At 35.0% G+C, this 23,196-nt stretch overlaps 1 protein-coding gene across 1 annotated transcript in view; it reads left to right on the top strand.

The window, feature by feature from the left end:
* LOC111054215 (leucine-rich repeats and immunoglobulin-like domains protein 3) overlaps window positions 1-23,196 on the top strand; it is a 45,590-nt gene that overhangs the window by 13,374 nt on the left and 9,020 nt on the right. Inside the window, exons 7-12 of the mRNA XM_022341193.2 lie at window positions 581-721; window positions 6,550-6,693; window positions 8,517-8,905; window positions 11,138-11,428; window positions 19,605-19,886; window positions 22,262-22,540. Coding sequence (XP_022196885.1) covers window positions 581-721; window positions 6,550-6,693; window positions 8,517-8,905; window positions 11,138-11,428; window positions 19,605-19,886; window positions 22,262-22,540 — 1,526 coding nt within the window. The remainder of the gene's footprint in view (window positions 1-580; window positions 722-6,549; window positions 6,694-8,516; window positions 8,906-11,137; window positions 11,429-19,604; window positions 19,887-22,261; window positions 22,541-23,196) is intronic.

Genomic DNA, 23,196 nt, shown 5'->3' with positions numbered 1-23,196 from the left:
TCTACTTGTATTTTTCTAATTTATCACTATCAATCGTTCTATTAATGAATCGATTTGAACAAATGACGCTTTGTTACTTACAAGTTTTTATGTAGTTGAGAAGTTGATATTGTGGTAATTATTCATATTGAATGAAAAAGACTAAGAAATTATCAAAAACCACAGATTTGTTGATACTTAGAAAGACTGGTTTCGGTTATTACACCATCGTCAATCTCTGATAAACAGAGATCTCTGAGTTTATCAGAGATTGACAATAGAGAGGTGTAATAACTGAAACCGGTCTTTCTAAGTATCAATAAATCTGTGGTTTTTGACAAATTCTTAGTCTTTTTCATTCAATACAAGTTTTTACATAACTTAGCTTTTATACTTGTAGATTCTCAACATACCATTCCTGATTTGTATTTCTTGCTTTATAAAATGTATGTGTTCACTCTTGTCATTGAATAACTTTTTCAGTAGGAATAAATTTCAGTGTGATTTATGCACAGTGCGAAACTTAGAAACTTTGACCAACAAATAGCGCTCTATGGCTACTATCATCCAACTAGTTTTAAAATGATTTTTTTATTTTCAGACAACTTGACAGAAATCTAATAAAAAATGTAACAAAAAATTGGCTCTATTCTCTCAAATCATTGCATCGTCTCTCTCTGAGTCATAACGCAATCCGTGAAATCGAAGGGGACTGGGAAGACTGCAGCAATATCACTGATCTGTAAGTATTATCATTTAATAGATTCAATTGAATACGTATTAGTGAATACAAATTTAAACTGATTGAAGATTTTCCTAGGATATCAGACAAAGAATACTCTTGAAATTTTACTTTTGATTCTGATCCAGTACTAGACTGACATGGTGCAGCTTTGTTCTTTTCACTTTGGCCGGTGTATGTAGTACTGTAAAAATGATATGTACAGTGTTATTCTAAATGAGGATTCATATTTACTGATATACTAATCAATGTTTGTTTCCGTTACGAACTGCTTGTTAATAATCACTATTGAACAAATAAATTTCGACATAGCAGTCAGGTGTTTATAAATAAAAGCTTTCATTAAATACCTGACTGCTATGTCGTAATTTAGTTGTTCAAAAGTGATATACTAATCTGAAATGAATAGTCTTTATATCAATGGACAGAGAAAATTCAAAAGTTTTTGTACAATAATCTATCCAGGCAGCCATGTCACGCATCCAGCCAGACAGGCGGTCGCTCACTCCGTCACCGGCCTATGATTTTAAACCAGGGCATCCACGTTTTAGCTACCAGTGTGGTTTCCCGGCTCGGAAGCAAGCTGGCAGCCAAAATGTGGCTGCCTGACTGGTTTCACAATTCTAAAAGCAATGCCTGGTGACGGTTTGCGAGACTGCCCACTTGACTGACGTGAGTGACTTGGCTGCGGGTCCTGGCTACCTACCTGTAGTCTGTTCTGGGGGCCGAGAGACAATTTAAACAAATAAGAGTGGGTCTTGGAATAGCAAATCGATTCACTGTAATAATCCAAACATTTTTGTCATAGACTGCTGAATAATCACAATATCATTGTCAGTGTCATTGTGAACAATAGTTAAAAGCGGTTATGAGTCGTCACTGTTAAACGCATATGTCATTGTGGCTCTCCTGTCGATGAATTAACTATAGTCTAATAGACGCCAAAGATAATTATTGTAAAAAACATTGAGATTTTTTCTTTCAATTACTAAAAAGATCATTCATTTTAGATCAGTACTTTAGTTGAGCTCTGATTTTATTAGTCCATCATTTAGAATAACTCTGTATGTGTAACTCTTTAGTATATTCAGAAGCTCAGGAAATACGTCCAGAGATTTCTCTGCATGTACTTTGTATTTTTTTTCTTGATTTTTATAGCACCTAGTTAAAGACTAATAAGCTATTCTATTTTGACATAAATTGATAAGAATATTGTTTGTGAAGGTAAAACCCATTGGTTAAGCCTTCTATATTGGTCAAGGATTAAATAAAGATTATTTTTAGCATAAAAGGATACAGTATTCTGCCTTTGCACTTCCAATTGAACACTTTAGCACTAAACTAATTCGTGTGGCTTTCTGCGTTGTAGTCTTCTTACTCCATGCACGTTGAGCAGCTGGATTGCTTCCACGTTCACATGTTGATGAAGTCTTTTCTCATGTTTTTCTGCAAATATTTGGATTTCACTGATGACTGTCGCCACTCCCAGGTCGCGGTGGAGATCAGAGTTCGTGATATACCAAGGAGCGTCTACACAACTTCTGAGTACTTTGTTTTGGAAGCGCTGGATGATGTCGATATTGGATGGTCGGGTGCAGCCCCAGAGTTGAATTCCGTAGGTCCACACCGGCTTGAGAATCTGCTTGTAGAGAAGCAATTTGTTATAATTTGACAACTTTGATGTCCTCCCAAGTAGCCAGTACATTTTCTTGAATTTTATGCCAAGTTGTTCTCTTTTCTTCTTCACATGCTCCTTCCATCTAAGCTTGGCATCCAGCGTCATGCCTAGATATTTTGCAGTGTTGGAGTAGGGTACAATATTCCCATTGAGTGTTAAGGGGATATATTGAACTCTTCTGTGTGTAAAGTTGACTTGAACTGATTTTGCTTCATTCAATTTTATAAGCCAGTGTTTTGTCCAAACATTGATTCTGTTGACTGCCACCTGCAATTTCTCTGTAGAAACTTCAACAGTTTCACCAACTGATAAAACTGCTGTGTCATCAGCAAATGTTGCTACTGTTACGTTTTCGGGTTGAGGTATATCAGATGTTTATAGGAGGTACAAGAGGGGACCCAGCACACTTCCTTGAGGAACTCCAGCCCTGATTTCTCTGAGAGATGAAAAAGCATCATCTTGTTTTATCCTGAAATAACGGTCTTGAAGATATGATTTCAGTATCAGACTGTATTCTGTTGGTAAGAACTGGTTCATTTTGTAGCACAATCCTGAATGCCATACTTTGTCGAAAGCCTGTGCTACATCAAGGAAAATTGCAGAGCAAACTTTCTTTTCCTCCAATGTATTTTCAATAATATTTGTTATTCTGTGCACCGGATCTATTGTACTATGTTTATCTCGAAATCCGAATTGATGGGTTGGTATTAATCCATTATCGTCCAGATAAGGCTTCAATCTTTTCAGTAGAAGTTTCTCAAATAATTTTGATATTACTGGCAGTAGTGAAATTGGCCTATACGAGGTTACATCATGTGGTGGCTTTCCAGGTTTTGGTATCATGATGACATCGGCTACCTTCCAGAAACTTGGCACATATTTCAATCGGAATGAAGCGTTGAAGAGATGGCATAGCTTCACAATTGCTTTTCTTGGGAGCTCCTGTAGAATCTCTCCAGTTATTAAGTCGAAACCTGGCGTTTTCTTTCTGCTCAAATTTTTAATCTCATATTCTACCTCCCTTGGCGATGTTGGAGTGATAACTCCTGCTCCAAGATGATGAGGATTCTCATCTAAAATTGTTTCCTCATGAGGTGAGAAAACCTTTTCCAGATGATCAGCAAACAAATCGGCTTTCTCTTTATTGCTCCTTGCCCAGCAATCTTGATTCTTCCTTATCGGTGTAACTTTTTCAAGAGGTCTCTTCAGTTTCCTGGTTGATCTCCATAATGAAAAATTTGTAGTAGACTCATTGGTCAACTCTTCTAAGTATTTATTGATATCATGTTGTTTTACATCCTGTATCAACTTTCTCAGTTCATTAGTAATTCTATTAAGTTCTGTTTTAATTCTTGGATTTCTTATTGATTGCCATGATCTTCTTGTTCTTCTTCTTTTTTTTATCAACTCTCTTACCGCTACAGGATAGCAATTACCTTTGAAAATCCTGCTTTGAAGTAGTGGTGTATTTTCCCAGGCACATTGTTGGATATTGATTACAAACTCCTGGACTTCAGTTTCTAGTTCATCTATAGTTTGCAGAGATGTGTTCAAGTCTATTTTAGAGTCTATCATATTTTTAAAAGTTTCTAAATCTGTGTACCTGTTGATGAGTCTAGGTGGCATTTCTTTTTTAACAGCTGCACTGTGCATTGTCAAAACTATTGGCGAATGGTCAGAGTTGAGATCAAATTTTTCTTCAACTTCAACACAGTTTGGTGAAATATTTTTTGTGATGAAAAAATCTATCAGGTCTGGAATTTTTGTTTTGTCTGTTGGCCAATAAGTTGGTTTCCTTGTTGAGTGAACATCGCAGTGGTATTCATTAACAGCCAGTAATAGCTCCTTTCCTTTAGTTGTGGTCAGTCGGGACCCCCATTGTGTATTCTTTGAATTGAAGTCTCCTCCGATGATAAATTTCTCTGTGAAGTTGCTTAGGAAATCAATATATTCTATCTTCTTCAAATTAAATCGTGGTGGACAGTAGACGGCTCCAATTGTGATCGTACCAGATGGTCTACCGATAAGTTTGACTTTGATTGAAATCGACTGGAACTCCTGCAGTTCTATCTTCTTGAACACGTGATGGTTTAGCTCTTCTCTTACAATAACCGCACTTCCGCCTCTAGCGCTGTTGTTGGGATGTATGGCATGGTACGTTTTGTACCCTCTAATTTTAAAGTAGGATTCTTTGGTGAAATGAGTTTCGGAAATGAGACAGGCATCTATTTTATGCTCAATTAGAATTGCTAATAGATCATCTTTGTGCTGTAGTAATCCATTAGCATTCCAAGTCATAATTTTGAATCTATTTTCCATGCTTCTTGTGAATGACTTCTGGAACTGAAATATTTTCCAGTTTTTCTAACCTACTTAAAATTGATTTATTGAGGCCTTCTTGCACAACTAGTTTCTCAAGAATCAATTTAAGTTGAGTTGTAATGCTCAGTTCCAAATCTTTACTCAAGTTGTAATCTTGAAGACTTGACTTTTCGTTACTGTTGATAGGTACTTTATTTTTCAGCTTATCAGCATTGTATCATACTTTGTATGAATGTAAAATTGTAAATTACTGAAAAATACAGAGCTAACACTTTCTCTAGCCAACAAAAGCAAGTCAGTTCTAGATACAAAGCAAGTACATGCCAACCTGTAAGTAACTTAGAATATATTTCTTATTTTTGACCCAACCAACGTAATTTCAGTCAAATTACATATGAAACCTGCACTTGTAGAACCGTAATCTTTGAAATCATGATGTGCTTGCTCGAATATAACGGTCTTACTCGCAATCAATAGTTAATACATGAAATTTATTTTTATATGTGAAAAAGAATTAAAATGTTCACAATATTTTATACAACTGATAACAGATGTTGGTAGAATGATAACAGTTGACAATCACGATGTTGGTAGACTAATGCACAGTTTCTGTCGTTTAATGGATCAATTAAGTTGATGGCCTTGTTACTGAGCTGATTCCTATTATATTATTTTTAAAGTATTGTTGAATTATATGTGATTAATTTTGAATGCTTTACAAATCAGGAATGGTATTTTGAGAATCTACAAGTATAAAAGTTTAGTTATGTAAATATTAATTGTTATTCAAAATTCAGTCAATTTTATGAGTAAATACAGTTCTCATTCGTCTTTGAATACTTATTTGAATTAGAGCGTAGTTGAAGAAGTAAACTTGACTAAAAAATCGCCTTTTGAATACAGCTTCAGTCAGTGGCGGTTCTAGGCCTAGGCTGGGTAGGCGGCCGCCTACCCAGTTTTTATGAGATTTTTTTTAAATTTTTCATGTAAACCTAAAAATGTTAAATAAACAATTTTTATATTTATTAATACATCTTCATTTAATACCTATATGCTTTGACGTCTTTTTTACATGAATTACTTAAGTAGCCCTACCCTAGGTCTATGAATAGACCTACAGTATGATAAGTTTTGCCTACCCAGTTTTTTATGTCTAGAACCGCCACTGGCTTCAGTGCTGTAAGCCAACTGCTTATAACAAAACGGCCGTAGAATTTTTTTTAATAGACCTCTGTCGGCCCATTAGTTTATGAGAAGAATTTATTTTAGAAACCAATTGAACATTGAATTCAATGTATATTATCTATAGTTTAGCCTCGTATGTCGAAAGCTGTCAACCTCAAATCGTATTGTAAATTTTTTTGCTTTTGAAATAATTATCATATAGGCTATTTAATTGATTTTTAACATTCATAAAAATCAATATAACAATATTTAAAGTAGGAATGATGATCGAAATTACCTCAACGTAATAATGGTTTAGAGATTTGATAGAGCTTCAACTTTAATGACCATTATGTTTAATAAGAGTTCTAGAAACTGGGTACAAGATAATAATCAACCTTTGATTAACTGCTGATGAAACAGCCTTAGATCCGAATCCCACCAACACGTGATTGTTTGATCATCTAATATAATTAAGCAAGAAAAAATTAAAATCTGAAATGGCTGACATCCGCCAAAAATCAAAAATCACATTTTATCTTGAGAAAAATTCTTTTAACAAGAATAATTCCATTTTATACTAAATTTTATATTCTGTGTGTTAGATTTTTATTTGTGAATAGCTTACATTGTGTTCAGCTAAAATGAATGTTTTTTGTCACAGCGATTTATCATTCAACCAAGTACCTGCAATCGAGGAGAAAACTTTTCGATTCCTTAATAAATTAAAAAAATTGATTCTTAACAATAATCATATAACGAGTATTGCAGAAGGAGCTTTCTTGCACACGCCTGAATTGATTGTTCTGTGAGTAGTATAATTTTATTACCTTGGTAGTGTAATATAAACTAACTGAAATTATCAATAGTATGTAAAAATAATTCAATCCTGAAAAATATGCCACTTTGTAGACTTGTTGTCCAAACGCAAATAATCCTCGACTATCTCGATCCTATACTTTTGGACCTAAACCCAATTTATCTTCAACTATCGAAGGTTGAGTTCTTGGAATCACCTTCTTCGATTTTCAGCTTTCACATTTATAACGAATCTAACGCTCTAAAATCGTCTCTTCATTTTACTGAGGTAGCTGAATTTTAGGGAAAATGTATTAATCAATAGCAAAGCATTATTTCTGAACACATGTGGAGAATTTTCGATTATTTTGTTGAAATATATAAAACGGGAACGCGCCACCTTCGACTTCTGACACACCTTGAACCTGACAGGAGTCGACAGCGACTATCTCATCCAGAAGCAAAGGACTGTTTTGTGGAGTGTGTCGAATCTGCGTGTAGCGCCAAACTCAGACTCTTTTACATATGCACAGTAGCGTCAAAGTCACACACATCGAAACACAGACACTCAAAAATAGGATGGTTTTGTTCTACTTCTTGGGCGGACTGTACCACAGAACTCCCTTGGTTCCATACAATGGTCATTGTTTTGATGAATCCTCGCAGTGATATTTCTGTTGAAGTAGGTTTTTCCCAAAAAGACCATTTTCATTGGTCTTTGTTTATATATAATTCTATCTTCTGAAATAAATTATTTTTACTCTTATTATCGAATTTTCTGTAGTTATTTGGATCTTACCTAGAATCAATAGTGAATTTCTTAACACAAAACAAAAATTAGTTGACTTAATAGTACAATTATCAAGAGTTCGTTTTTCTTTTGAATATCACTTCTCTCAAAACTTTGGGATGTTAATATAAGTGAGCATTTTATATCAAAATAACGGGGTCAATGTCTTTTTTTATATTGGTGTCTGAATAATTTTTATCCTACCTATAGTTATTTTTTAATTAATAATTAATTATGTATGTGAATGTCGAGACATTTCAAGCAGAAAACATGACATTTTTGACGGGCTAGAAACTTTTTTGCTTCTAAAGATAAGTGGGTGATGAAAGCGAGAAAGTATCTCAGAAATAATTGAAATTATTCTTTCAATTATTGCCAAAAGTAGTCGGAAGAACGAATTGTGGTTTTGAAGGAATTTTTTATAGTTAGGAAAGTGGTTGCATGGCATGCATTGTGTAATTATATGCTGAAGGCTTGCAATATACAAAATATTCGACTGAAATATTTCAACTGGAAGCAGCTGGTTGCAATGAGAAAGGCTGCCATGCAACACTGCTTGGATTATTCGAGGCAACGTTGTCATATTCACTGTTCAGTAGTTCACATGTTCACTGTTCTCGAAAACGGATCGTATTCAATTCAATTCAATTTTATTTCCACATAAAATTACAAATTTGTACAATATTGATAAGTTACAATAAAACAATAAATATAAAGATAAATTACCTTACTATTTTGTTTAAAATTGTAACATTATTAAAAAGTAGGATCTCCCAAGAAGACTATACGTCTGTGAATGGGGGAGAGTTCCTATGAGCAAGCTATTAACAAAAAGTAAATTAAGTTGAAATAGTTATAAGCAAAAAATTTGTCAGGACTCAGGTGTTTCAATTGTTTTTTAGTAGGGTTTTATTCAATATATTATATTAATCTACTACAACATCATCTCCGCTACAAGTAGAACATTTTAATGAGTATTCTGTATGGCTGATCTTGATGCAATGTGTTTGTTTACACTAAATAAAGGAATGAATATTTTTCAGTGATCTCAATAACAATAATATATCATGGACTTTCGAAGATGATAGCAACAGCGCTTTCATTGGATTAAAAAAGTTGCGAAAGTTGAACTTGGCTGGCAACATGATAACCACCATTCATCCGAATGCATTTGCTGGATTGGACAGCCTGATGGAACTCGACTTGCAAGGCAATCCCATCCGAATAGTTCTCAACAATTCTTTCAGTTTGATGCCTCAGTTGGAAGTTCTATTCATGAATAGCAGCTGGCTATTATGCGACTGCAACATTGATTGGCTGCCTGAATGGCTGTCCCTCAACGTCAAACCTATTCCCAACTTGAAATGCGAATATCCAGAAAGATTGAAAGATAAGACGTTGGTGGATATTCCTCGCAGTAGTTTCTTGTGTGGTAAGCTGTTTATTTTCCTCATTTACGTTTTACGGTTTGGGTTGATCAACGAGCGTCACTATGATGTAAAATTGTCAATGTCAAAACTGTATTCTCACTTGAAATTGATGTCATTAATATCCAGGAAGGTTTGAAGACAAGCTTTTGGTAAATATTCCATGAAGTAACTTTGTATGCGATAAGCTATTTACTTATTGTTTTTTTGTTTTTTTTTATGATGCTTATCTAAAGTAATGATATGAAATTGTATTTGTGGATATCAAATATAACTTATCATGTGATCGAAAATATCTAGAAAGAATAACTTTGACTTGTATATCTAGAGTGAAAAATGCCCGAGGCATCGTTTTATTTCCCATGCAATGCCAAGGACAACAATTTCCCCGAGGGAGAAAAAGCAGTTTTCACTCGTGATGAGTGAAAAAATAAATAAAAACTAAACAGATAAAATAATTTTAAAAACTTACATGGTAGGTGAAAATGTTCTATAACATAACCTAAAAAGTAACCAGTCGGCAAGCTGGCACTGCCGTCAGCGCTATCTGTCAGCAAAAGTTGTAGCTTGAAACAATGACCGACTGCCGACACCAATTTTGCATTAGAGATTTGATTAGCTGATGAAAACTATTTGTTGGCTGGTATTTTGAATAACATGAAATATTTTCAAATATGTATACATTTTGATTGTCTACTAATATTATGTAAGTAATAAGTATAGCATACAAACATATCTTTCATAAGTTGATCAAATTTCTGGTTGAGCTCTTGAATTCAGTTGGCTCAATGGCAATTCCACATGGTTTCTCATCTGAGCTCCGACCTTCCACCCTATTTCCAATGCAAGCTTTTAAAATGGACAAGCTTCCCATTTTATTTAAATGGAGTTACTTTTAGTCCCTAGAGAGTTTTTTAGTTTCGAGAGCAATAAAGTGACACTTTACTATTATTTTCCAAGGAGTAAAGTAAGTAATTTAGACAGTAGGTGGAGGAAATAGTTATTTGTATATCTAGAGTGAAAAGTACAACTTTTTCTCCCTGTGGGAAAAAGTTTGAAGCCCGAGGCGAAGCCGAGGGCAACAATTTTCCTGAGGGAGAAAAATTATTTTTCGCTCGTGATGTACACAACATTTCTCCTCCATCTACATTTTTTTATAGAAACTGCAGATCAAATCATTTCTATAACTTACGTTATTGGTGACAATGTTTTCTAACAACATAACCTAAAATCTAAAACCTAAAAAAGACCGGTCGTCTGATTAGCACTGCCGATTGCGCTATCTATCGGCAAAAGTTGTAACAATTATTAGCTGGGCGTCAAAAATGGCTGACTCCAGATCGAGATCACGCGTTTCAGATTTGAATTGCAGATGAAAAATATTTGTTGGCTGGTATTTTGAATAGAATAAAATATTTTAAAATATGTATAAATTTTTATTTTCTACTAATATTAAGTATGTAATATCATACAAACATATATTTCATGAGTTGATCGAATTTCTGGTTGTGGTATTGAATTCAGTTGACTCAATGACAGACACCTCTATTATGCATCTGAGCTCAGACCTTCTAACATATTTCAAATGTAAGTTATCAAAATAGATATGCTTCCCATGCTATTTAAATGGAGTTACTTTTATGCTCTAGGGAGTTTTTCTCTTTTTTGTCCCGAGAGCGAAAAAGTGACACTTTAGTATTATGTTCCAGGGAGTAAAGTAAGCACTTAAGACAGTAGCTGGAGGAAAAGTTAATTTATTCTCAGATATTCTTTGTAGTAATTACGCAATAATCTATTCATTTTTCTCATTGTGATTTGGTTAAAAACTCTAACTTGTCGATATGAAATTATAATTTTGAATATCAAGCTTATCCTGAAATTACAATGTTCAGAAATAAGTTTTATGTATTGGTGGATATCCATTTATAATGATAAATACATTTAATACGCTGTATAATTTTTATGTGTATTCTGTATGGCTACGTTCAATTCAATGTATCTACATTTATCGATACACAATATTATAATTATTGATATTCTTTGTATTAATTTGATTCGAAAGCTCAAATTGCTCAAATTCGAACGCTTGGAATTTTTCTTTTCGTCCCTTGAGTTTCAAAATATATAGAGTAGACTATTCTAGTTTAGTATAAGAACTTTGAATTATTATAATAAGCATTTCTATGCTCTCAATTTTCTAGCTTCAAAGTTCTATACCAGTTTTTTGTGATTTTTAGTTGATTCTCCAAAGCCTCACCTAGTTGAAGAGCCGACCTCGCAAGTTGTATTGGCTGAATCGAATGTAACCCTGTCCTGCCGTGCCAAGTCGTCTTCGGATAGCCCAATGTCGTTCATTTGGAAGCGACACAATCAGGAAATCAGCCGAATAGTAACGGTTTCCGGAGTCGAACAGTCAGCACAACTAAACTTGTACAATGTGTCGTTCGATCATTCTGCCAAATATCAGTGCATTGTGAGCAATAAGTTCAGTACAACCTACTCACGCAAGGCGGAATTGAGTGTTGTTGGTAAGTGTACTTTTACACAATAACTATTTTTACTGATAACTTTTTGAATGATTATAATGGGTGATGAAGCGTAGTATATGTATCGACTTTAAAATCACATTATTCGTTCAATACAAAATTCAATATCATATACAAGAAAATGGCAATATAAAAATGAGAGAAATCTTGTATACACTCATTTATTAAAAAAATGGGTAACTATTTTCGGTTTCTACACCATTAGCCTGTCAATATTTATTAAACAGTACACTGTACGTAGGCTGGCCACTAACGCAACGTTCCACTTTTCCGATACGTCTGTACACTCGACATAGGTCTCTGCAGGCAAAGTACCGCTGTACAGGTGAACCTAGTAGCGTTTGTGTGCTCTTTCAGGTCAGATGAACACGAAGACTCGTCTGACAGTCTTATAGAACATATGAAACATAAAGTTAGTATCTAGCCTTACTCAGTAATAACATTCGGTGCTCGCTGAGTTTATCATTGACAATGATAGTAATTTTAGTCAGATTTTTTTAGTCAACTATATTTCTCAAATTCATTTAGTTGTTGAAGGCAAAAAAATAACAGTACATTACAAAGTGTAGCTCAGACTTATCTCCACTCACAGGTGATCTTCGTGGAGGAGCTGCATGTTTAATTATTTCATTTCCAAATGTGTGTGCGTGTATATATATATATATATATAATATATATATATATATATATAATATTAATATAAACAGGATACACACGACACGGATAAATTAAAAACACTTAAAAACTTACATTTAAACGAGAATTTTCGGGGGCTGGGCCCCCTTTGTCAATCAACCCAGGAAGTGAAGTGGTGCAGATTTGAACATTCTAACGGTCGTGACCACAGAGACGCGGTAGAGATGTTGTGTAGACCATAGAGCACAGACGAACGGAGGCGCACTGATTGAAGGAGCATTATGGGATTAGTTGGTGGGCCATGATGGGTTATTTCAAGTGGGAGATTTCAAATTTGAGTGGGTTACGGATAAGGAAAGGTGTGGATTATGAATTGATAGAAAAGATAAGATTTAAAATTAGAAATCCGAAATGAAGTAGAATAAAATGGAATTATAGAATTGATTTCTGAATCCTCCATCAACTTCCTCGATGTCAACGTAATCCTTTCCAACTCCAATGCCTTATCCACCAATACTTTCCCAAATCCACCCACACTCAACAGTTCCTACACTTTGAGAGTTGCCATCCCTACCACATCAAAAGATCCCTCCCACGTTCCCTCTCCATCCGAGGCCAAAAAATTTACAGTGATCCCCACCACCTTGACCAGTACCTCAAAAAACTCCACCAATCCCTCCTGAAATGTAACTACCCTGAAAGGTTGTTACAAAAACAAATCTCCTCCAAAACAGACACTAATCCAACCACAAAAAAATTCCCAAATCCCACAAACTCCAAAGCTCTGTACTACCTACTTCCCTGGAATCGAAAAACTCAAGCCTGTCCTTAAAGATCTGTTCCATGTCGTCTCCTCCAATCCCTCTACCAAACACCTTTTCCAGCAACCACCCACCCTCATTTACAAGTAGCCTCCCAACCTCAAAATAATTTTTAATAAAAACCAATCACTCACCTCTGATGAAATCCCAACTCCACCTGGTACCCTACCCTGCAAACGCCCTCGCTGTAAAACCTGCCCTATCCTTCCATCTCCTTTACCAGTCCTATCACCAACTACACCCATCAAATCCATCAATCCAGTAATTGCATCTCCAAAAATTGCATCTACCTCCTTTCCTGCAACTTTTGTCCTGCCTTCTACATAGGTGAAACCACCACTGCCCTAAACCTCCGGATCAACAATCACAGGGCTTCCTTTAAAAATAATACTTCCCTACCCATCCCCACCCATGGCCCTGAGCACAACAAGAACTTTGACCAATGCTTCAAAGTCATAGTCCTTGCCACTCCCTCCCACAGCCCCCTCCATAGATGTCAAGACGAAAGAATTGGCTTTTATTTGGGTGCTTGGAGCTGCTTCCAGTCCTGGTCTTAACAGACAGCAATAGTACCTTAACTATCAACTCTACACCAACTGTCCAATTAAATTGAAATAAATTTCGTCATTTATAAGAAATTTCACAGCTATCAAATATATAATAAATTTTCAATAAAAATTAAAATAGAAATAAATTTAATTCCAATTCTATTCTATAATTCCATTTTCTAATTTTATTCTACTTCATTTCGGATTTCTAATTTTAAATCTCCTCTTTTCTATCAATTCATAATCCACACCTTTCCTTATCCATAACCCACTCAAATTTGAAATCTCCCACTTGAAATAACCCATCATGGCCCACCAACTAATCCCATAATGCTCCTTCAATCAGTGCGCCTCCGTTCGTCTGTGCTCTATGGTCTACACAACATCTCTACCGCGTCTCTGTGGTCACGACCGTTAGAATGTTCAAATCTGCAACACTTCACTTCCTGGTTGATTGACAAAGGGGGCCCAGCCCCCGAAAATTCTCGTTTTAATGTAAATGTAAATGATCAATTTAATGAATACGTAAACAAACTAATTCAGTGGTATATCATATTTTCTTGGTAGAACATAAACGTTAAAAAGTCATTGGTTCTTAGAGTGTTTAAACCTTGAAGGAGAAAATAAACCATTCAAGAGAGCAGAAAAGAAAATGGAAAACTAATGTTATAAAACCTATTGGTTTTCAGTGGAGTGAATTATAGAGTGGGGCAGAGTCGATTGACGAGTTTGGAAGCAGGGTGTCCACGCGACGGGAAAACCGGGAAATCCGGGAATTGTACGTGAATTTCATTTGGGCGGGAAATGTACGGGAATTTTGTCGAGATACGGGAATTTTTTGACACTTCCATCAACTAGCTAATTGTATATTAATTAAGGACAGAGTTGAAATTTAGCCAGTGGATGAGTGTTGTATTAGTGATGGATGATGCAGGTTGGTGTATCAATGTGGCGTTTTATAAATATCGTGTATCGATACGCCGTTTTATCGGTGCTGTGTATCGATAGGTTCTATCGGAACGAGTAGGTTTTCTTTCGATATTCATTATTAAGGTATGTCCACACATGCCGAACCAAACCTCGAACAGCGCAGTGAACCGTGCTATTCTAGGGTGTCCACGCGGCGGGAAAACCGGGAATTGGACGTGAATTTCATTTGGGCGAGAAATTTACGGGAATTGTACGGGAATTTTGTCGAGATACGGGAATTTTTTGACATTTCCGTCAACTAGCTAATCGTATATCAATTAAGGACAGAGTTGAAATTTAGCCGGTAGAAGAGTTGTGTATTAGTGATTGGTGATGTGGGCATGTTTGGGTGTTGTGGCGTTTTATAAATATCGTGTATCAATACGGCATGTTATCGGTGCCGTGTATCGATAGGTTCTTTCGGAATGAGTAGGTTTTCTTTCAATATTCACGATTGAGGTATGTTCACCTCGAACATCGCAACGAACCGTGCAATTCGCCGCTCAGCGAACTCAAACAATAAAATGCTTTCAAGTGGTGAATATTCTCCAATTCTATTAATAAAACATCTCTTCTGTTGATTTATTTTACTAATTTCAGCTTCAAATCATCAGTTTTCGTAGTGCCAATGATATCTGAAAACATAATTTCAAGATATAATATATGTTTCAATTACAGATTTTTTCTAAACATGATTAGAGTATTATTTGATTTGAATTCTCTTATCATACTTTCTTGTGAATCAATAATTGATTATTCATTTTAAATCGATAGGTACTAAATAAATTGAAACCAATAGGAGAATTCAATCGAACAGGGTCTAGGATATTATAATATATTTGGTAACAAAAGTATTTGAGTATTTGTAATAACATTTGAAAAATCAAATTTCGAGATTGAAAAATCCACCTTGCTTATCCGGTTTTGATCAAGGACATTTCAAATAAACAACATTGGACATTGGATAAACTGTTTTTTTCTGCTTAATGTTTTTGTTTTTAATTATGTACCTGCAATGCAAAACGCATTCTTTGATGTGTTTATATTTGCATCAATAAACTGTAAATCTCTATCTCTAAAAAGCCTAAGCATATATAATCTCTATAAGATTTTTATTCAATTATAATTTCTTCAACCCCTTTTTCGTTCAAGTCACTGATAAACTGACACTGTACAGTCGGCCGAAAACGTTGTGTAGTGTCGTGCAGAGTACAGCAGTACTGTTCTGAATGTTACAATTCGCATGATAATCGATTTATATTGATTTCTTCAGACCAAATTGCGAAAATGACGAAAAAATTAGAATAAACCTCCCTTATTCCTTGATCAAGACTTGTTATTGATTTTGGCGAGCCTAAAAAGGTCCTATGCACCTCTTTGATATCTCTTCAATTGCAAAAGTACGTTTTTTTGGGTTACCAAATCTCACCTTTCTGGGGGAAATTATTCAGCTCTACCTACTTTTTTGTAAAATAACAATGATCAATGTTCTTACCAACAAAAATCGATGGCAAGTGGAAAATATTTATATATGTGTCACTTTTGTGAGTTATTAGTATACACTGTAGTATTTATTAAAATGAATAATATATGGAAATTACAGAATCTATTCCAGTCAACTTATGGTTAGTTGGTGAAATGAATTATTAGTTTAAATATAACAAAATTATTATAATTTTAAAACGAAATAATTGTCATGATACTGAGTTCTTGGTCAACAATATTTTTATATTAAGATGTATCCAATCATTCATAATTTATTTTTCATAAATTATTCTATTTGCATTAAACATTAAACATGTTTACCGATTTCTATAAATTCATTATTCATGTTCAAAATAAAATAAGAAGAGGCCTGTACTATATTAATGTTTGCGAGAGTATTAGCATGTTTTCCACTTGTGATGGATAGCCAAAATTGGACCGCGAGCTGCACTACGAATTGTAGTCGAAGGCTCTGATTAGCTGAAAAGTTCTGAATTCGGCGAAGGGCGTGGAGAACGGAAAAAGATACTACCTCTGTAAACAAAGACCTAGTGCATTCGTGTGACGTCAGCACAGGTAGGGCTCCTAAACCAATAAAAACACTAGCTGATATAGATCAGCTGAAATCAACGAATTTTTATTGGTGTAGGAGCCCTACCTGTGCTGACGTCATACGAATGAACTACGGCTTTGTTTACGGAGGTAGTGAAAAAGAAGTGCTAGTGGCACGACGAACGGTTCGGAGAACTGCGCGACGGTTGTTTAACAGCTGAGTGTTAACATTATGAAACATATGGCTAATGTTCGATGCACGGTGGATTGTGTGTACATACCTCTATTTATTCATTTGAGGTATAGCTCCGTATCTGGTGTAGGTAGTATTGATATTGAAATTCTTGATAGTAAATCAAATCTCACATATTTTTTCAGAACCTAAAATGTTCTGTTTAACAAGTCCAGTCAATATAGATATGAAAAAGGGGATGTGCTTGCAATATAAATATTGTAGCTCTGATTTTTCAATTATATTGTTTGGATACATAAGAGAAGCCCAGAACAGAAGCCTAGATACAGAATGGCCAAAACACCTCGTATTTTTGGTTAATTTCCCAGTTTTTAGCTATTTCCGCCAAATCCAGTCATCGGACTGTAAAATCTGCTTTCGCCTTTTTCCAGATTACTAGTAGTTCTGTGAACAGTAGACCTCGTGCAGTTATAAAACACAATCTCCTATAATACTGTCCATCAGAGTAAATTCTGCCCTGTCCTGACGTGTCGGGGAGATATCGGTGTATAAACGACTAATGGTTGTTTGGTTTGTTGTATCGACAATGCTAATAATTTGATGTAAACAGCTTACCATCAAAAGCTTACCGAGTTGAAAGCAGAGAAAAGTCGGCAGAAAATACTGTGCTACTTCGAGTTATCAATTACATTCGTCATTGCATGCAATTAATAATCCACTCGACAGCTGATTTCTGATAAAAATTCCATAGTCTTATTTTTACTCTAATGTTGACGTATGAAGAAGGCTTTTCCGTTTATATTATCCTTAAAATGCAATTCTTTTAAAAACCTTGTGCATATGCATGCCGCTCAATTCAAAAAGGAACATACCTGTCAAATTTCACGAAAAGCTATTACCGCGTTTACGCCGTAAATGCGGAACATATAAACATGCATAAACATGAATGCAAAACCATCGACTTGGATCTTAGACCTCACTTCGCTCGGTCAATAAAATTCTGATAAAATGAAATCATCCGGAGCTCACTATATCTAATGTGTACTGAGTTACAAAAACGAGTTTCAACAAATAATCAATTTTAATAAATTTTAGTTTTTAATCAACAATATCTTGCGATTGCCACAATTCAAATGTATGATTCAAAATTCGACTGGGTGTAATTTTGTGCGCTCTACCCGGTCTCACATTGAAGACCAACATTACACATTTGAATTGTGACAATCTGAAGATATTGGAAATTTTGCATGCATAAATTGCTTCTAGACTTGTCTAATGTATTCATTCATTCATTTATTTATTTATCGTCACATTACATCAATTTTTGAGTAACACTCATTTGACTGGTGACATGTCAATACTAGAACAAAATTATATTTAAAAGACTTAGTTCTAACTTCTTGAAAGTAAAATAAATAAATACACTCTATGATGTATCTCATCAAATTCACATGGAAAACAATATTGAAAAATCACAACTACAATATATATTGCAAACACCAATATATAATATATAGGCTACTGGTAGTGACTGGACTATAATGTTTTAAAGTTTAAAGGGTAGGTTAGGGAGTTTCGTTTTTTCTTCTAAATTGTTTTTTTTTATATTATTCAAAATACAGTGTACAGTTATAATTGTATAATGGTGCTACATTTTGATGAAAAACCTACGTGTGCACTTTTGAAATTGTTATTTAAGAATATCACATTTTCCCAAACGGACCTCTCTTTTGAGAAACCCTATTCGACCCCCCCCACCCACCTATATTTTCTTACATATTAATCATGTGTTTTAAACAGCGAGGAAAACCGGGAAAATGTGAAACATACGGGAAATGTACGGGAATTGTACGGAAATTTTCTGAGCCTGATTCAGTGGACACCCTGGGAAGGGTTATAAGTAATGAACCGTTCAACTTAGAAGGAAATTCTTTACTGGGTTCAATTCATTTTGAAATGTAGTTTTATTGTTAATGTTTTGGAAATTATATCAGTTGAATGTCGGCCATCAGCAGCAATATACTGATGTAGCGTATTATTTGAAGTTTTAAAACGCATTTTGGCACACTGCAATTTGTAAGGCCTGGATCTCTTCTCTAATTGAATTGGATTGAATTGAATTTATTGCCAAAAATTACAAATACATATTTTTACAATACAATATAAATTCGATCCTTTAGTTCTTCCAAGGTGTGTGGGCGATCTTTGAAAACTTATTTCTGAGGTAATCTCATAGAAAAATCTCATATGCTTAAATGAGAATCATCCGGCGTGCCGGCCACCTCAAGTCCACCCTTAGAGAGAGTAGCCGCCTTGGGAACATTTATCTTAACACATTAATTGAAATGTGGGCTGTAGCTTCATCCTGCTAAACCATATTTCTCCCAAGTCATGTTCCTCAGCAAGTTCTTCCAATTTGGGGCGCAGGAACGTTTGTAACATTGTCACATAACGCTTGGAGGTGACATTGATGGTGATGTTGCCATTCTCAAAGAACTATGGCCAGCACGCTCACCCGATTTAAGCAATTGCGATCTTGACATTACCTCAAAAATAAAGTTTTCAAAGATCGCCATCACACCTTGGAAGAACTAAAGGAGCGAATCAGAGAAAAGATCCAGGCCTTACTAATCACAAAATCGTGTACCAAAATGCGTTTTAAAATTTCAAAAATACGCTACATCAGTGTATTGCTACTGATGTCTGCCATTTAACTGATATAATTTCCAAAAAATTATCAACAAAAACTACATGTCAAACTGAATTGAACACATTAAAGAATTTTTTCCAAGTTGAACAGTCCATTACTTATGACCCTTCCAAACTCGTCAATCGGTCCTGCCCCACCCTGTGTATTAATAATACAACAAATTCAGCTGACACCACAATTTGTATAAGATTTTTTCCCGAACATAAGTTCCATGATCTATTATCTATATTTGTCGTTTTCGTAGTTTTCCCAGTTTTTTTGAAGAAACCGTCGAACGTGACAATAAAAGTTGGTTCGAACGCACGACTGGAGTGCGCGGCAGACGGGCATCCGGCTCCGCAGATCGCATGGCGAAAAGATGGCGGAAACGACTTCCGGGCCGCACATGAGCGGCGCATGCGAGTCATGCCCACTGACGACGTCTTCTTCATCCTCAACGTCAAACCCTCCGACTCGGGAATCTACACCTGTACTGCCAACAATCGCGCTGGCACTGCCACCGCCAACGCCTCTCTTACCGTTCTCGGTATGTACAAATCATTAATTTTTTTTAATTATCCTCAAAAAGTAACATGTTTCAAACATTAAAAATGTAAATTGTACAATAGAATAGTGCTCGTCCTCACTTAGAAACAAGTCTGAAAGCCTTACGTTTCAAGGAATTCATGTTCTATTTTGGCAGAACATAAACGGTGAAAAACCACGGGAGAGTTTATACCTTGACGGATAGAATTAACCATTTGTGAGAGCAGAACAAAAACTGTGAGAAATTGTAGGTTTTTCAGAGGAGTGTTTATACCTTAAGGCTGTGGTCACTAACGGTAAAACATGCATGATACACAGTTGTCATACATTGTTGTGTCATCACAGCTGTGATCACAGCGAAACTCTTCGAGCAAAATTTTTGAGGCTAGGTTTTTGCATTAGGTTGTTGATTCTTTCTTCGCTGCTCTATTTCAGGTTAAATTATTGTAATTTTCAAGTGGTTTATTTATTGTTATTGGTTGTTTATTTTATGTTAGAAGCCTCTCGCTGATGATGAACATGAGTGTATGTGCATGTTAGTGGTCAGCCTAATGGACAAAACGAATAATTTGAAGCACACACTGTCGTTCATTCAACTATTTTTTCAAGGAATATCAAAACAAAGTTATTGTGTATTATTTTCCTTACAATCAATCTTTATGAAAAGTTTAGAATGATTTTTTTTTCTTTTTGTTCTTGCTTTTCTGCAAGATCTGAACAGAACAGATAAAATTTAGATATATAGAGGTTTATATAATTGATAGTTGTATGAGGAATAAAATTTTTAAGGGATTTTCATTGAAAATTGTAATATTTGAGCATTAACGTTTTATCTCCGTGGTTAACATATTTTTTGAATGTTCACTTTCCCTTATCACAATTCCTACACAATTATTTAAATCCTCACGTAACATTTTTATGTTTTATTAAATCACAGCATGTTTCGACTAATAAATTTTAGCAATTTTCAAGTGCTAAGCAAACAACATTGAATATTTTTTGGGCTACTTTTAATATAAATAAATAGTTATTTGTATATCTAGAGTGAAAAGTACTGTTTTTTTTTCTCCCTGAGGGGAAAGTTTTAAGCCCGAGGCAAAGCTGAGGGCAACAATTTTCCTGAGGGAGAAAAAACATTTTTCACTTGTGATATACACAACATTTTTCCTCCACCTAGATTTTTATAAAAACTAAAAAGTAAACAGAAACAGCTGGCTTGTAATCACAGTTCTCCGCCCACAGCGCTATGTGCTATCTGTCGGCAAAAGTTGTAACAACAATGGCCGCCACAACTACAGCTATGATGAAGTTCCCGTTTCAAATTTGATTAGTTAATGAGGAATATTCGTTGGCTGGTATTTTGAATAACATGGAATAAAAAAAAATTATAAATTTTTTTAGTATAGTGATATGAAGTTTGTAATAATTTTAGCATACAAACATAAATTTCATATACGGTATTGATCAAATGTCTACAACTGCACAAACCTGTTAAATTACTTATTATATTTGGCGGAGTTAATAATAATTCGTCTACACTGCAGAACCGGTAGTCCGGTACAATTACCGACTTTTTAGGTTAAGATCTGACCTACTTTTGGCGAGCTGCTTATCATCAGCTGATTAGTGAGCGTAAAGAAACTCTTCTGCGCATGCGCGAATGATTAGTGAGCGTAAAGAAAATCTACTGCGAATGCGCAGATGGTTAGCGAGCGAAAAAGTAGATTCTCCTTAGGAATAAGCTGTTTTACGAGGAGAATTGAGTATGTAAATTCTTGTATTACGCGCAGTTGTAGAAAAAAGTTTAGTATTATGTTCCAGGGAGTAAAGTAAGTACTTTAGACAGGAGGTGGACGAAAAATATAAATCTCAGTACCCTTTTAAATTATTCTGTCACAACATTTAAAAGGGTACTGAGATTTATATTTTTATTTAACATTGAATGTATTTAAAAAATTATGTTTTCCCGCTTTACGTTAAAAATTAGGTTCCCGCTTTATTTTTTTCCAAAGAAAATATTTTGCTAATGTCTGAAAACACCTTTAAAAACGAATGGTGTTTTCAATAAAAAAATAAGATAATTGTTTTGCGTACATTTTCTAGTTCAGAAACCAGTTGACAGAAACCAGTTTATTTTCCATTCAACTAGTATATTTATCCTTCTCCTGAAGTAAGATATATAATTTTCTGTTAGTAGTAAAGTTTATTACTAATAGTAGACTATTTATAGTTTATCATCTTAATTCATATATACGTACTTAATTCATACTCCCGTATATGGCCGGTATATTGTAATAATTATATTGGTATGAGGTTTGATTTGATTGTACATTATAATGAAAAAGCGTTCTATTCCAACATTTTTCGCCTTTGCAGAAGCTCCATCTTTCGTCAAAACAATGGATGAGAATAGGATAATCACGATAGGCGAAGCTGTTGTGCTAGAATGCAATGCATCTGGTTCTCCGAAGCCAAAATTGACTTGGAGAAAAGACGGGAAACGATTGTTTAAAACGGACCGGCATTTCTTCACTTCGCAAGATCAACTCCTTGTCATAACTAGCACTGTTCATAGTGACGAAGGTGTTTATGAATGCGAAATATCAAACTCGCTTGGAGTCGAGAAAGGCTACTCACGTCTTACAGTACTGCAAGGTAAGGTCCAAGTCTTACTCATTTCTAAATTAGTCCTTTCGTTGGTCAAGTTACTTCAGTCGGGGTTACTTGTTCAAACTTGCACCTTCTTCATCCACTTTTCAAGTTAAGCAAGCCATGAATGAACTTTTCACCTGTAAAAATGGTTGCGAAGTAGTTGATTGCATTCATTTATAGTACTCGACCCCTAGATTGAAGTGGCAAGTAGCAATAGAAGAGTCGATTCTAATGAATTTGGATGAAGGCTTGTATTTTATCTGTGATTTATTTCTAAAATGATCCTTATTTATATATTTCTGTTTCAAGTAAACAAACATCTCTAATTAGAACCTTGACTAATTAGAATAGACTCCATCTCTCCTTCTATTGGGAACATTGGGGAAATAATCAAAATGTTGTATGTTAACTATAGTCAACCGCACGGAAATTGCAGTCCGATGGAAATTGGATCACATGAGTCCAACGTTGCCAAATGAGAAAGAGTTGATTAACGTTGTTCATAATGGTAATATACCTGACGGATTGGTAACGTCTATGGGTGCGGAGGGGTGAGGGGGGACTAATGTGTTCCAATTTCCATCGGTCTATTTTCGTGCAGTTGGCTATCAGTAGTGTAACTTGGTTATCTATCAAGTAGTTGAGGTAGGTTTGATTAG

The sequence above is a fragment of the Nilaparvata lugens genome, chromosome X, assembly GCF_014356525.2.
Source record: "Nilaparvata lugens isolate BPH chromosome X, ASM1435652v1, whole genome shotgun sequence".
Classification (NCBI taxonomy): Eukaryota; Metazoa; Arthropoda; class Insecta; order Hemiptera; family Delphacidae; genus Nilaparvata; species Nilaparvata lugens.
Note: the sequence above shows the minus strand (reverse complement) of the source record. Positions and strands in the feature narration are given on the sequence as shown.